Source organism: Manis javanica, chromosome 10 (genome assembly GCF_040802235.1).
Source record: "Manis javanica isolate MJ-LG chromosome 10, MJ_LKY, whole genome shotgun sequence".
NCBI classification, from domain to species: domain Eukaryota; kingdom Metazoa; phylum Chordata; class Mammalia; order Pholidota; family Manidae; genus Manis; species Manis javanica.
Window position 1 is genome coordinate 110,759,321 of NC_133165.1, and position 13,883 is coordinate 110,773,203.

The 13,883-nt window shown below is 58.0% G+C and overlaps 1 protein-coding gene across 3 annotated transcripts in view; it reads left to right on the top strand.

Annotated features, from left to right (window-relative positions):
- MGAT3 (beta-1,4-mannosyl-glycoprotein 4-beta-N-acetylglucosaminyltransferase) overlaps positions 1–13,883 on the top strand; it is a 32,433-nt gene that overhangs the window by 2,770 nt on the left and 15,780 nt on the right. Inside the window, exons 1-2 of one of the 3 annotated variants that reach the window (XM_073213898.1) lie at positions 5,606–6,043; positions 6,308–6,426. The exons of the other annotated variants lie outside the window; for them this stretch is intronic. Coding sequence (XP_073069999.1) covers positions 5,819–6,043; positions 6,308–6,426 — 344 coding nt within the window. The 5' untranslated portion in view covers positions 5,606–5,818. Of the gene's footprint in view, positions 1–5,605; positions 6,044–6,307; positions 6,427–13,883 lie in introns of those variants that run through there. 3 annotated transcript variants of the gene reach the window in all.

Below are 13,883 nucleotides of genomic sequence, written 5' to 3' on the forward strand. Positions count from 1 at the left end.
GTGGGCAGCGGCCTGCCTTTCTGTGTCCACTGCTCAAGCAGGGGCAATGGTATGCTGGCAGCAGGCTTTCTGGGAAAAAAATTCCCTGATAACAAGTGTTGGCCGATTACTCTGGTGTAAATCTTCCTAGCAAGGCTCATTTTGAGCCAGCAACAGCTTAATATTCTCATGTGGGAGCTGGTACATGCCAGCTTCAGTAGCAGCGCATTCAGAAGGTGTTTAATAATTGATAGTTGTACAGGAAGAAAGGCCTCAGGGACTGTTGGTCAAGTAGACTGGGGGAGCTGCCAGGCCGTACTGTAGCTGAGAGGGAATTGCAGGGGGGCGCTGAGGACCGGGCAAATGGTTCTCCTGATAAGCACCTCCAGTGGGGTGGAGGGCAGAGGGAGAAGAGAACGGGTGGCCTCCTTTCCTGGGGCCCCACCCTCCCTCTGACCTTGCCTCACACCTGCTCAAGTTCCTTCTCCTATGGGCGCCCCCTTGATCTTGGCCTGGTTTGGGGGTTCTGCACAGAATGGCCAAGCTGGACCCCAAGCTTTAGCCTGCCATCTCTGAGATGTGGGCCAAATACATACGCCTCAAACCTCAAATTCTATTCCTTTGCTTGTACTGTTCCCTCTCCCTGGATATCTATTCCATCTACCCCTTCCTGTATCCCCTGAAACTCTTGTCACCTATCAAAAGCCTCCTCCCTGAAGCTGGCCCTCCACCCCAAATCACACAGACCCTCTCCCCCTTCTGCTGCTGCCCCAGCTTTTCAGCCCTCTCCTCTGCACACTGCCTGCTCACAAATATATTAATAGCTAATATTTATTGCATGTGTACAGCAACCTGTGACAGAGGAACCATGATAATCCCTTTTGCAAATGGGGAAATTGAGTCACAGTGTCTTGTTAGTGCTGACCATTCTTTACATCTTAGCTTGAGTGTCAGTCACCCAGGGAAGCCCACATGAGGCTTGATCTCCTTGCTGCAGGCCCGCAGAGCATCATTTTCTTTAATATGTTTGTTACTTATTGAGAGTTCCTGCTGGACTGGGAGCTTTGTAGACCTACAGGTGCTCAAAAGAACAAATGAATGATTGGCTGAATGAATGATTCTCAGTCCAGGGGAGCAGCCCTTCTCTTCTGCCCATTCCTCCCCGTTCCCCATCCCTGATGGAGGAGACTTACCCTCCAGATGGTGGCCTAAGTATAGCTGGATGGTCACAGGGACCCTGTTTGTCCCTATCTCCCAGAGGGGAAAGTGAGACTTCAGGAGGGCCTGGGAACCTCCCCTGGGCTGGAGGCAGTCCTGGTAGGAGGCTAGTGGACCGCCCTCCCTGGCCTAGAATAGGGCTGACAAGTGGCCTGAGGCCTTGTCCGTAATCCAGGAAGTTACCAGTGTCCCAAAATACTTCTCCTTATACTGCTTAAAGTAGAAATTCCCCCTCCTGGCTCACTTATTTTCATCTTTGCTATAAAAGTAAAATTAGAACAATAAGAATCATTCACACACCTAACCTACTCCATTGTTTTACAAATTTAGAGCTTATTTGCTCAAGACTTTAGTTCCCACCAGTGTGGGAATCCCCAGGGGAGCAGGGTGAGGGCCAGGACAGGTCTGTGCAAGGGAGGGTGGCCAGAGGCAGTGTCCAGGATTCTGGTTGACAGAGACCCATGATGGATGACCTTCCAGGCTGTTCTATATCTTGACCTCCAAGTCATAATAATTTGCTATTTATCGAGTACTTACTATGTGCTGGGTACTGGGCCAAGCATTTTGCATTAGCCCAGAGACACCTCCTAACTTTCTTCGAGGTAAGTACTATTATTATCCCCATTTGGCAGTTTGAGGGTGCCTGGGGCTCAGGGCCAGGAAGTGTCAGGTCTGGGATCGTATCCAGCCTGTAGGACCCAAAGCCTGATGGGGTTGCCCAACTAGGACCCCTTGGTCACCCAGTGGGGACCACTGTCTGAGGCTTGGAGGTCCAAAACAATGTCCTCACCCATGTTCCAACCACTAGATCATCCTCTTTGAGTGACTGATGTCTTGTTTCTCCTTTCTCACAGCCCTGGGCCCTGCCTCTGGGAGCCCTGCTCAGCCTCACCTCGGCAGCTTTGGGAAAGTGGGTAACTTCCTAGGCCCCACCCCACCCTGATGAATCAGAATCCCATCACAGGAGGGAGGGCTGGTTTTAAAAATCCTGCCCTGAGGATTCAGAGGCCCATGGACTCCAAGAACCACTGCCTGGCCCCATGGCATCCAGGCTGCCTTATGAGACCCCCTGCCTCCTGGGACATCCATCCCTGCGACACAGCCCAGCTTCGCACACACTGAGCTGCCCCCTCCTTTGCTTTCATCCCTGCCTGACTTCTCTTCTCCAGGAAACAGGTCCTGGCTGGCTGCGGGGCCTTGGCACCTGGCCTGGTGAGTTGTGGTGGGTGAATGATGCTGGCCAGGGGAGGGGCTGGACACACAGGCCCTCGCAGGAGCTGGCACCGGTTCCTGATACAGAGAAGGCATTTGATAAATATTTCTTAAATATTTGTTGAATGGTGATCATGAAAGTGGCGGGTGAGGGCCACTTCTGGAAACAATGCAGAATGGCAGGTTTAGGTGAAAGATTGAGAAGGTGCCTTCCTGACCACTGCCCAGAACTGTGCTTATTAATGGTTGGAATTTGTATTTACGTCATCAGAGGGAGCAAGATTCCATTTCAGTGTCTCAGGGGCCTTGGGCAGCGCTGATGGAGTAATCCTTGTTCCACTGTATGGAAACTGAGTCTCAGACAGGGGAGGCGCCTTGCTGGGGGTCCCGTACCGGGAGATTCTGCGGCACAGAGCCTGCCCGCTGTGTGAGAGAATGGACGAGTCTGAGCGGCACTCCGCAGTTTTTGAAGTGCTTGCACACATAGTACCTCCCTTTCGTTCTCACTCGGGAGCCTAGCGTTCTCTCCCACCTATGCCCGTGTCCCAGGGCAGGAAAGCCTGCAGCTGCAGGGAGCTCTGTGTGTGTTAAGGGGTACTGAGGGGAGGAAGCCCTCCCAGGCTGAGGGGAGGAGCCGGTGAAGGGGTGCATGTTGGGGGCTCAGGTGCATGGTAGGTGTTTGGGAGCCCACTTGGTTTATCAGGGCAGAGCCAGGCCTGAGCTCAGACTGTAGTGCCAGGCTGGCACTCGGTTGGGTCCTATCTGGTCCAGGACAATCTTCAGTCTTAAACCAAGCCCACAGAGTGTGGGCAACTGGTCCAAGGTCACAGCAGTGTGCCCAAGGTGAAGAGCAGAAGGTGTGAGTCTCCACCATGGTTGGGAAGGTCAGGGGAGCCTGGCAGATGGGCTCTGCCTGCTCAGGGTGACCACTGTTAGCATCACTAAACCATGGGGGAGCTGGCCCCAAGGGGCACCCAGCAAACACCCTCCCAGGAATGTCCAGGAGCCAGGTCTCCTCAGGATGGTTCTGGGGCCCGCATGTCACTGCTGTCAGAAATGTTTGAGGTCACACATGACCACGAACGGTGGCCCTTCACCTACCACTGGTGGGAATGTGATAGACATGTGGTCCCTGCCTACAGGCACTGGCATGTGGGGAGGGGAAATGTACCCACAGCTCAACTGAGACAAGAAATCCAGGTGCTGCCTTTCCCCCTGGGCCTGTGCGGGAGCTGTCCCTCTGTCCAGAACACCCTCCCCTCATCTCCTGGCTGGAGCGCGCTCCTCCTTTAAGAGTCCTCTAGGGAGTCTTGCCTGACCCACACCCCAAGGGCGAGGCGAGCATTCTTGCTGGGGATTTCTGTCTGTCTGCCCCATGGGATGGTGAGAATCTTGCCAGCAGGGCAGGTCTGTTGAGGGCCTAGTAGGAAGTAGCAGTGAAGTGAATGCAGAGGACTGGGTGGAGAGGACTCGGACAGAGGTCAGTAGGGCCAGCAGAGGGCTTGCTCTGCCCTTCCTTCTGTCCAGGTGGCAAAGGAAGGGAGTTACGGGAGAGACCAAGGGGCCTTCCGGTGCAGCTCCTGGAAACAACTCGAGGCACAGCCCAGCCCAGGTGACTGTCACCTCAGCACATTTCACAGAGGAAACATTGAGGCCCAGGGCACTTGCGACTGGGCACCATGGAGAGTGGCCAAGGTCCCTTTGTAGAGTGTGGGAAGACAGCCCAGGGCCGTGGGGCTGCACGCATCCCCACTCCTGTCTCAAGCTGGGGCGTTTCTCCATGGGATTTAGATCTGGGGGAGGATGGGAGGCCCCAGGACTCAGGTGTGTGCTCTGGTTCTCTGACTTAGAGAACAAAGCTCCTTAGACAAAGTGCGCACTGCCCAAAAGCTGGCAGGAAATCCATGGTGACGATTCATCCTGGCAAAATGATGTGCAGGGAAAACAGTCTGTGAGAACTTAGGCCAAATGTTAGCTCAGGGGGTGGTGGGATGGTGGGTGATATTGTCCTGTTTTTTTTTTGCTGTGATTTTCCAATTTTCTAGGACAGATGAGAAACTTTTATAACCAGAAAACTGAAGTTGTAGCCTATAGGAGAGCTGTAAGAAAGGGTGCCCTGAGAACAGCCAGCTCCCCATTTGTTGGATTCTGGGGTTGCTGCTTGTGGGCGGCCTCTGGAGGGACCAGCTGTGGGGTCTCAGCTGGGGGAGCTGCCTTCACGCAGACACGTCCCTCATGACAGGTGCACCTGCGTAAGCAGCTTGTTCTCTCAATCCCAGAAACTGGGTCAGTGAGAGCCCAGGCTCAGGACTGTGAGATGCAGGCCCCCGAGAACCCGTCCAGACCTCCGACCTCCTTCCTGTGGTGCCGTCCAGCCTTTGTCCCTCCTCTGCCACACACCCTACCCGACAGCCTCCAGGCCGCTCCTCTTCCCCATGAACGGTCCTCACCTTCTCACCTTCGGCCTTGGCTGGGCCAGGCCCTCCACCCGGAATGCCGGCCCACTGCAGTCCAGGGCTGCCATCTGCCCAGGAAGCCATTCCTGCCCCTGCCAGCCAGAGGCAGCCCTAGGGACCGGAGCAGCGCCCTGTGGGTGGCCCTCACGGTTGACTGCCTTCCTTCCTGACTCCCTCCACGAAGCACCTGTCTGGTGACCTTCCTACGACATGGTCAGGTTTGGCCTTGTGGGAAAGGTGTGGTGTTTGTGATCACAGCTGAGCCCTGACCCTGAGCGCAGACTCAGTCCGTATCTCCAGGTGCCCTGACTCTGTACCTGGTACAGAGCACTTTTCATTCAGTAAACTATTCACTGAGGGCCCCTTGTGTGCCAGGGACTGGGCTATAAGTGTCAGGGCAACAATCGCCGACTTCAAGATGTGACTGTGTTTTCATGTGTATGTTCTGTGCACGTTACCTGCATGTGAGTACATGGGAATCTCAGTCACATGTGCATGTGTGTCCCTTAGGATGCACCCTGTGTAGTTTTGCCGGTACCTTGAATGTACCTGGTTAATTGATCCAGCAAGTTGCCTGCCAGGAGTTACCATGAACCTTAAAGATCAATGACCCAAGGTCTCCACCCTTGGGAAGTGCCCTTCCGTGGTGCCGTCGCAGTGCAGACACATGAGGCCAGGGGCCAGCAGGGGTGAAGTGGTTGGAGTGGCATCTGGAGAGACAGGGGAGACAGGTGGGGGAGGGCATCCACGGCAGTGTGCTCTGCGAGCCCCATGTAGCCCTGGGAGCCCAGCCTGGGCCCTCCGGGCCAGCCCTTCCTGCTGGCTTCCCTGTGACGGCTGCTGGAGCTGGAGCATGGGGTTGTGGGTCCGAAGCCCTGCTGCTGGGTGCTGGGAGCAGTGTGCAGTACCCTGCAGAGGAAGCGTGTTGGCTGGAGAACATGCAGTAGGGACCCATGGGCAGCTGGAGAACCTGGGCTGCAGAATTTTCTAGGGGAGGAGAACTTGGGGACCAGACATGCGAACACAATGTCCAGAAGGTAGAAGCCCTGGATTCAGACCAGAAAAGGTGGAATATGGAACTCAGAGGGGGAATGGAACAGCAGAGCTTGAATGTGGGCCTTCTAGAGCATGGAACCCCGATGTCAGAGCTGGAATATCAAGTCCGATGTGCCCCAGTGGTCAGTGGGAAACTGAGGCCCAGAGAGGGTGAGGGGGCTTGAGCCTTAGTGAGCAGCAGCGGGCATACACACGAGCCAGGCCCTTGCCACAGCTGGCTGGTGCCTGAACTTAGGCAAGTCGTGTCCTCTCTCCAAGCCTCAGTTTCCTCGTCTGTGAAATGGGGATGTGAGGATGAAATGGGATGGAGCACATCACTGGGGAAGGGGTGCTGCCCTTGGTGCCCAGGGCCTCCCAGAGGCTTAGTGGCATTGCTAACCCCACAGGGACCCCAGCCACTGGATGCCCGGAATGACCTCCTCACCTTGGGATGCTTTTGTTGCTGCTGTGCGTCTCGTCGCCTTCCTCCCAGTGAGCACTGGCAGGCTGCTTCTGCGTCCAGCAGGTGGGCAGGATGATGTCATTAATGGAGCAAGAACAAATCAGTGGCTCCATGACCTTAAGGGACAGGGGCTCGGTGTCTGCAGCCTGTGTGGCGTCCCCGGCCATTTGGTGAGGGCTCACTGAACGTGCCCAGTAGAGACAGGCCCTGACCCAAGGGGGCTGTGGCCTCTTGAAGGCAGGGGTGGGCAGAGAGTAATTGGGGAGGGCAAAAGAGAAAGGGCTCATTGTTCTAGCTTCGTGGAAGCTCACCAGGTGCCCAGAGCTGCCCAGCCCACCAGCAGTGCACCTGCTCCATCGGACTGTTCCCAGCAGGAGGCTAATTGTGCTGCTCAGGTTCCCAGGTCGCAGGAGCTCGAGGCTCTGCATCAGAGGCAGCCGCACTACCTCTCCAGGTCTCCGAGGCCCCTGCAGGTGGACCTTACCAGCCTCCCCTTTTATGCCTCGGCAGACAGGCCCACAGAAAGTAGCAGTTTTTGTGGGGTCCCAGAGCAGTGGTGGCAGGACCAGGGTTCAAGTCTGTTCTTGCACTCAGCAGTGGCCTGCCGATCCTCTACTCTGTGCCAGGCATGGTGCTGGGCACTGAGCACGCAGCAGTGAGCTGTGGTCACTTCATGTGGCCCCCTCCCGCCCGTACCTCCTCATGGCCAGCAGCCATCCTGTTGCTCAGAGTGCTCTGCAGGCTGGGGGTTCATGTCCTGTGTCCCCTCTCTTCGCCACTGCCATTCCACTGAAAGAGATGTGGAGCTCATGCAGCGGAGCCACCTTGTGGGGGTGTGCCAAGCAAGGGCCTCCTGACAGGCAGAACTAACCTGCAGCCACTTTTCCAAGCCCCAGACTGGTTTGAGAGCCAGCAGCATTGACAGAAAGGTGCAGGTTGTGGATCTGAGGGGAGGGTTGTTTATTCATTCAACAAGCCAAGGTTGACACTTCCTTCATGTCAGGCTGTCTGCACAGCTTCCATGTGGGGTGGGGGGCCCTGGGGGGCAGGCCAGCTATGAGACAGCTCAGGCCTTTCCACAGCCTGGGGCCAGGGAGGCCTGGAGGAAGTGCCATAGTTCAGCTGAACCCTCCAAAGATGGGTTGGAGGGCCCGGGGGTGAGATTACACAGAAACTTAGAGCCTTCTAGAGGGTTTGGACTTTGTCCTGAGGGCAGTGGTTCCAAGTGGAGAGGACCTGCTTGGCTCATGGGGAGCAGGCTGGGAGCCCCGCAGGGAGGCCACTGCTGTTGCTCAGGCAACAGCAGATGGTGGCACAACCAGCATGGAACAGCGAGTGGCCCAGGAAGAGGGGTGGGTTGAGACGTATTGGGCGGGGAATAGATGAAGCTGGCAGATGGGTGTACCGGTTCAGCAAGGAGGATTTGGGGTGGTTCCTGTGTTCCTGGCATGAGCAGCTGGGTGGATGGTCGTATCACTGACAGGCCTAGAAGGAGGAATGTCCGGAATGCCTGAAACTGTCAAGCATCCTGCGTGCCAGGCACAGGTCACAGGTTATCAGCTCAGGTTGTTGGAACAACTGTTGGAGAGTTCTTTGTGCCTTGTTTTGCAGTGGAAGGTCCCAGGCAGGATGGGAACTGACTCTAAAGCCCGGGCCGCACTGGGTCTGTTCCTCTTTGTCCCTTACCCCAACGGTACTCTGACCTCTTGAGTACACAGGTGTACCCACCACCTGCCTCTCTGTGCACATGGAGAGGTGCCCGCAAGTGCCACTCCTCTCCTACTGCCTAGGTATTAGGGGACTGACCTCTGCCTCCTCCTGTGCACAGGTACCACCTCCCACCTGAACCTGTGCAGGGATGTACCCACCCCTGTGCATGGACATTCTCTACCCTGCGTGTGGATGCACACTGCCCACCCCAAAGCATGGGTACCTTCCACCCCCCAGGTTGCAACACATGGAACAAAGCCTCTCCTGTGGTGCCTGATTCTGGTGCCCACCTCACCCTGTGCTGCCGAAGGCCCCAGGAGGACAGGGGAGGGGTGGGGCATGTCCCCCCTTCCCTTCCCCCACCTTCAGGCATTCTGAGCTGGAGATGGAGCTGAGGCTTCACACTGAAGTGGCCCTTTGTACATTGTCCAAAAGACAGGCGAGCCTGGTGGGAGGGGCTGGCACTGCCAGGCCTGCCTCCGACAGGGCTAGGGGAGTGGGAGGGGCTGGGGGAAGCAGGGAAGGGGGTGCTTTCTCAGGGCCGCAGGGCAGGGGAGAGTGCCCTGCAAAGTGTGGGTGCCTGTTGGGCAGGCCTGCTGCCCTGGCACCCCCAGACCAGACAATACTTGTCACTCAGAGTCTGTCATCACTTCTCATAAAAGTTCCATTCTCATGCAGCAGTTGTTTCTGGAGCGCCCACTCCAGGCCAGGCTTTGTCCTAGGGAGTGGGTAGCAGTGGGGACCGGTGACTGAGGCCCACAGTGACCCTGCATTCCTGTTGTTGACATTCCAAACAAGCAGCATGTGGGTGGGGGAGACAGACCACATAAACAGGGAGACAGCTTCCGCAGTCAGGAGCCCGCTGGAGCGGATGTCCTGGGGAGGGCACAGCCACATTAGCTGGCTGGTTCAGGCCACTCTGAGCAGGCAGGGGCTTGGGGGAATCTCAGGGAGAGGCATTCCAGGCAGAGGGAACAGCCATTGAGAGGACCCTGAGACAGGCAAGCCTGGGGTGTGGGAGGGATGGAAAGGCAGGGACTGTGGCCTTAGCTGAGTGGGCAGGGGACGTGAGGTCTGCAAAGACCGGATTGGCAGGGCCTGTAGGTTCCGAGAGTTCGAATTTTATTCTGAGTGTGGTAGGGGGGCAGGAGCAGGGGAGACATGGCCAGGTGGGGACTTCGAAGTGATAGAATTTATAGGGTCCAGTGCCAAGTGAAGACACAGGCCCCTTGTTCAAAAATTAAGAATTTCAAGACAGAAGAACAAAGGGGGATCAGGAGGGAGGCCAGGGAGGAGGAAGAGAGTTAAGTCCCGGGAACACTTTGGAGGGAGGTGCCGGCAGGCCTGGAGCAACCCAGCCAGGCACATGGTGAGGCCGTGCATAGAGGGGGACACGCACCTCAGCTCAGGAGCCCAGAGGACTGGTGTGTGTCAAGGTTCTTTGATGGGAGATGGTATCCCATTTAATCCTCATGGGTGAGGGGCTGGGATGGTCCCGCACTGCGGATGGGAACTCTGAGGCCCAGGGATGTGAAGTGACTGCCCGGGATCACATGGGAATCGAGGAGGAGGGGCAGGTGAACTTGAATCCAGCTTCGAGTCCAGATTCCAGGGAGCTGCTGCCTCCTTGCAGTGCCCCAGCCCCCTCCATCTTCTGAGAGACGGGGCTGGGAGCATCTTGTACAATCTGGGCCCAGAAATTAGTTCCATTTCTGGCGGAGGCAGAAAGTGCTCAGCCCCAGCCCCCCTGGCCCTGGTTATCCTCACAGTGAGCCCAAGCAGGTGGGCGTTCTGATCTCCAGTCCACAGATGTGGAAACTGAGGCAGGGCAGAGTTGGTGTGGGCCTGTGGCTCTCACTGCCTTTCTTCTCCAGACAGGGCAGGGCAGGTTATTTGAGTCTGGGAAGCTGAGAGGCTAGGAGGTGGGCAGGAGCTTCAAGCCCGAGGAACAGAGGTCTCTAGGGGCGCTTCCCCCACTGGCCTCAGCGGGCTCCGTGAGGACGTGCGTGATAAACCTGCCTGGGAACTGACACAGTCAGCACTTACTTAAGGACTGGCAGCATCTTCCTGTTTATGAACTGGAAGAAGCTGGGTTCTTCTCCTTCCTCTAAGCAGAAGCTCTGTTAATTAATAATGTGCCCAATTAGTTATTAGAGGCTCATGCTGCCCCTCCTGCTGACTTGGTCCTGTCCTGGTGGACCCTGGCCTCTCTCCTCCTCCTCCTCCCTCCACACCTCCATCCCAGCCAGCCTCCCTCTGCTGAGATGACAGGGCGCCTGTGCCCTGGGAAGGCCCCCCATGCCAGGCATCCTCCCAACTTTCCTTACTTGGGCCTGCAGCAGCCCTGCTGGGTGGGGTTGTCCCACCTAATAGACTGAGGCACTGAGACACAGAGGATGGCCACTCATCCATTCACTGGATGTTCACGGCCCTGCTGTGCACCATGTGTCCCGGGCTGGGGTAGGGCTTGGGTGCTCACAGCTTGCAGGGGAGGCAGATGGGCCGGCAGATTTCTCTCCAGGCTGATGGAGGGCTCCTAAGCAGGCTGGGGTTGAGGGTAGTCCCCCCAGGGGAGTAAAGGGCTAGGCTGAGCGTGGGGGAGGGGGAGAAAGGGTCTTGGGAAAGCAGGAGTTAAAGACCCCTCGTGCGCCCATCCCCCAGCGGCATGAATGCTCATGGCTCTGCCACTCAACATGTTTCTGCACCAGGGTCTGATTTATGTCTTTGCTTTCTCAGGACAAGCCTGGCAAGGGTAATTCCCAGCCGAAAGAATGAGCACCTTGCTAATGGTGGACTTGGGTGTGGAGCCGGGCACTCAATGGCAGTGTGGGTCTCCTCTGGGCCCCCCAGTTTCTCATCCATGGCAGAGTCCAGCCTGGGCTCCTGCGCTCAGAGAGCACCCGCCCTCGCCCCTGGGGCTGTGGGTCACTGGGCCCACGTGCAGATGGACAGCGTGGGTTCTCTGAGGGAGAGCAGGATTCGGACCCAGGTCTCCAGGCTCCTCGCTGCCCCTGCCACCCACCCCCGTTTTGTTGGAGACACTGGGTCCCGGCGACAGAGAGAGTTCACTTCCAGCTCCTCCACCTACACCACGCTCCTCCGTCATTTCCCATCCATTTCCCAATTACGGTGCCCATGGCCTCTTGGGAGTCTGCGTGCAGTTCCCCATGGCCTTCCAGCAGAGAGGGAGCAGGGTGAGGCTCCAAGAGGAGATGGGGTGCTGAAAGCCAATGGTGGACTTGGGCGTGGAGCCGGGCACTCAGTAGCGGGGTGGGTCTCCTCTGGGCCCCCCAGTTTCTCACCTGTAAGACGGGAACTTCGGGTGCTCCCACCTCCCCAGTACCTGGCACCGAGGAGTGGCCCCAGCAGGATGGGGCTGCCTCTCTCACTGCTCTTGGTTACCTGTTTGTACCTCATACAAACAAGGACACTGAGGCAGGAGAGGAGAGGTGACCCAACTAGGAACACGTGGCAGGATACCAGCCTGGGTGAAGGGCAGGGCTGGCGCCAAGCCAGGCAAAGGTCGGCTCCCCATGTAGCAACATAACTGCCACCTGTACTCGGCCTGGGGAACTGGGAGCAGCTGTCAGGGGTGGGGGGTGGGAGCAGGAAACAGCCGCCATCAAGCTGTAAAGGCCAGGCACAGGGTTGTCATCACTGGGACAGGACACTGCGCCTCACCTATGGTTGCCACCCCAGGGACCTGAGGCAGGTACCCATCCGGGGAGGGGAGGGGGGCCTAGAGGGGCCCAGGGAGGGGATGGGTGGAGACCAAGTCAGAAGGCCTAGGGTTGGGTCAGACCTGCCTGCCACCTCCAGAATGAGCCAGGCTGGCCATTCAGACTCCCTGAACCTCATCTGTCATGGTGATGGGGGCTGAAGGAAGGCAAAGATTAGAGAAAGGGGGTGAAGCCCGCAGTGCGCCCTGCCACCAGCCCAGGTTACAGACTGGTGAGGGGTGGCCGTGGGCTCCGGGGTTTGGTGTCCCCAGTCATGCAGCCAGACCCCCTGGCTGGAGGCCAGAGCCAGGCCGGCAGCAGCAGACAGCACGCCCTGGAGCGGTGGGTGCCATTGGTGTGGGGCATGCCCTCTCCCCCATCTCTCTTAGGAGTCCCAGCTAGCCCAGTTAGGATGAGAATAATGGAGAAGGAGGGGGAGAGTGTGGACATGGAAGGCAGTGCACACAGAGGGGCATCCTGGGGCAGGTCTGCGGGGCAGGGCAGGGGTCTGCAGTGCAGGGCGGCAGCCAGCTCCCCCCGAGGAGCTTCAGACTCCCCCTCCGAACCTCCTGAACTCCAGGCCTCGCCTCCAGCTTTCCATACTTTTTAGAGCACCAGCCCCCCTTTACTGGAGAGCCCCACACAGGGCCTGTTTCCGCCGGAGTCAGGTGGGGGGATGGGAAGGGGCCTTGTGAAATATGGTTTTAAATCACTGCAGCCCAGGCTTGCAGAGCACCACCTCCGGGTCTCACTGTTTCAGGAGGTGAGGGGGAGCCTTGGGCAGAGCAGTGGGCAGCTGTACTTCTCCTGGGCATGAGCTTGTTGTGGGAAGTCTGGACAGAGCCAGGGAGGGGTGTGATCCACACACAGCAGGTGGAAGCGAGAGGCCCTTTCCCTGGCAAGGCTGCTGGCAGCAGCCTACATCTTGTGCCCGAAGCCCTGAGTGAGGACCAGCAGATGTGGCGTGGGGGGTGAGTCCTGCTGCTGCCAGCTGTGAGCCTCAGGCGGGACCCCCACCGCCTGTGCCCAGCTCCTCACACCCGGCCACCATAAGGATAAATGGAGGAAGGTGTGTGCACGCCACGCCTGGCACTGGGGGTGCTCAGTGGGCACTGGCTGCCATGAAGAAGGCTGTGATGGCGGAGGTGCCACCTCCTGGGAGGAATGTTCCAGGCCCACCGCTACCCGGCCCTGCCCATCTAGAGCGTTTAGCTGCATCAGGATTTCTGACCCAACAGGGCAGTAACCGAGATAGGGTGCCTAGGCCTCTACCCAGGCAGCCCCTTAAGTTTGGGGACTGTCCTTGCTGTCCCCAGGAGGCTCCTCCCGACTGACTTTGCTGCCACAGCATTGGGGGTTCCCACCACAACGAATTTCGTGCCCTCGACCTGCTGCCTGGAATGCTGTCCCCACTCTGGGAGGTGGCTCCCTCTTGACCTTGGGTCTCAGCTGAAATGTCCTCTCCCTGGCAGACCTCCCTGATCTACCACCCTCCTCTGGCCGGTTTTATCTGTCATCTGCCTTTCCGCCGGGCTGGGCTCCATCGAGGACCTCTCCCAGCCTCTTGCTCCCTGCTGCACCCCCACTCCAAGCCCAGGGACAGTCGGCTCTCTGCACGCACACCAGGGCAAGTCAGGAGCACCGGCACCTGGACTGCTGTCCTCCTGTCCCCCTAGGACCCTTCCCTATAGCCCAGCCCCACGGGGCGGCCATGCCTCTTCACTGCATCCCAGGCAAGCCCGCAACTGGGTGCGACCCCCTGTGCCTGAAATCCCACCCGAGAGCTCAGCCCTCTAGCTTGTCCCAAACATTCACTGAAAAGCCTGCGTGGGCTGGGCCCGCACTGGGCACCGGGAACACAGGGCTGACCCGACTTGCTGAATTCAGTGTGGGAACAGAGCTGAACCAGCAGAAGGCAGTGGTTCGGGGGTTTGTTGTGACAGGCAGAAGCAGGGCCAGGGGAGTCGTGGCCCTGGCTCTGTGCGCTCCAGTCAAGCCTGGGTGGGGCTTTTGACAAGTGCTGAAGGCCTAAAGGCCAGCAGCCCCTGTACCCCTGCCGGGCTGTCCCCACATCTCCTCTCTGGGCTGCTA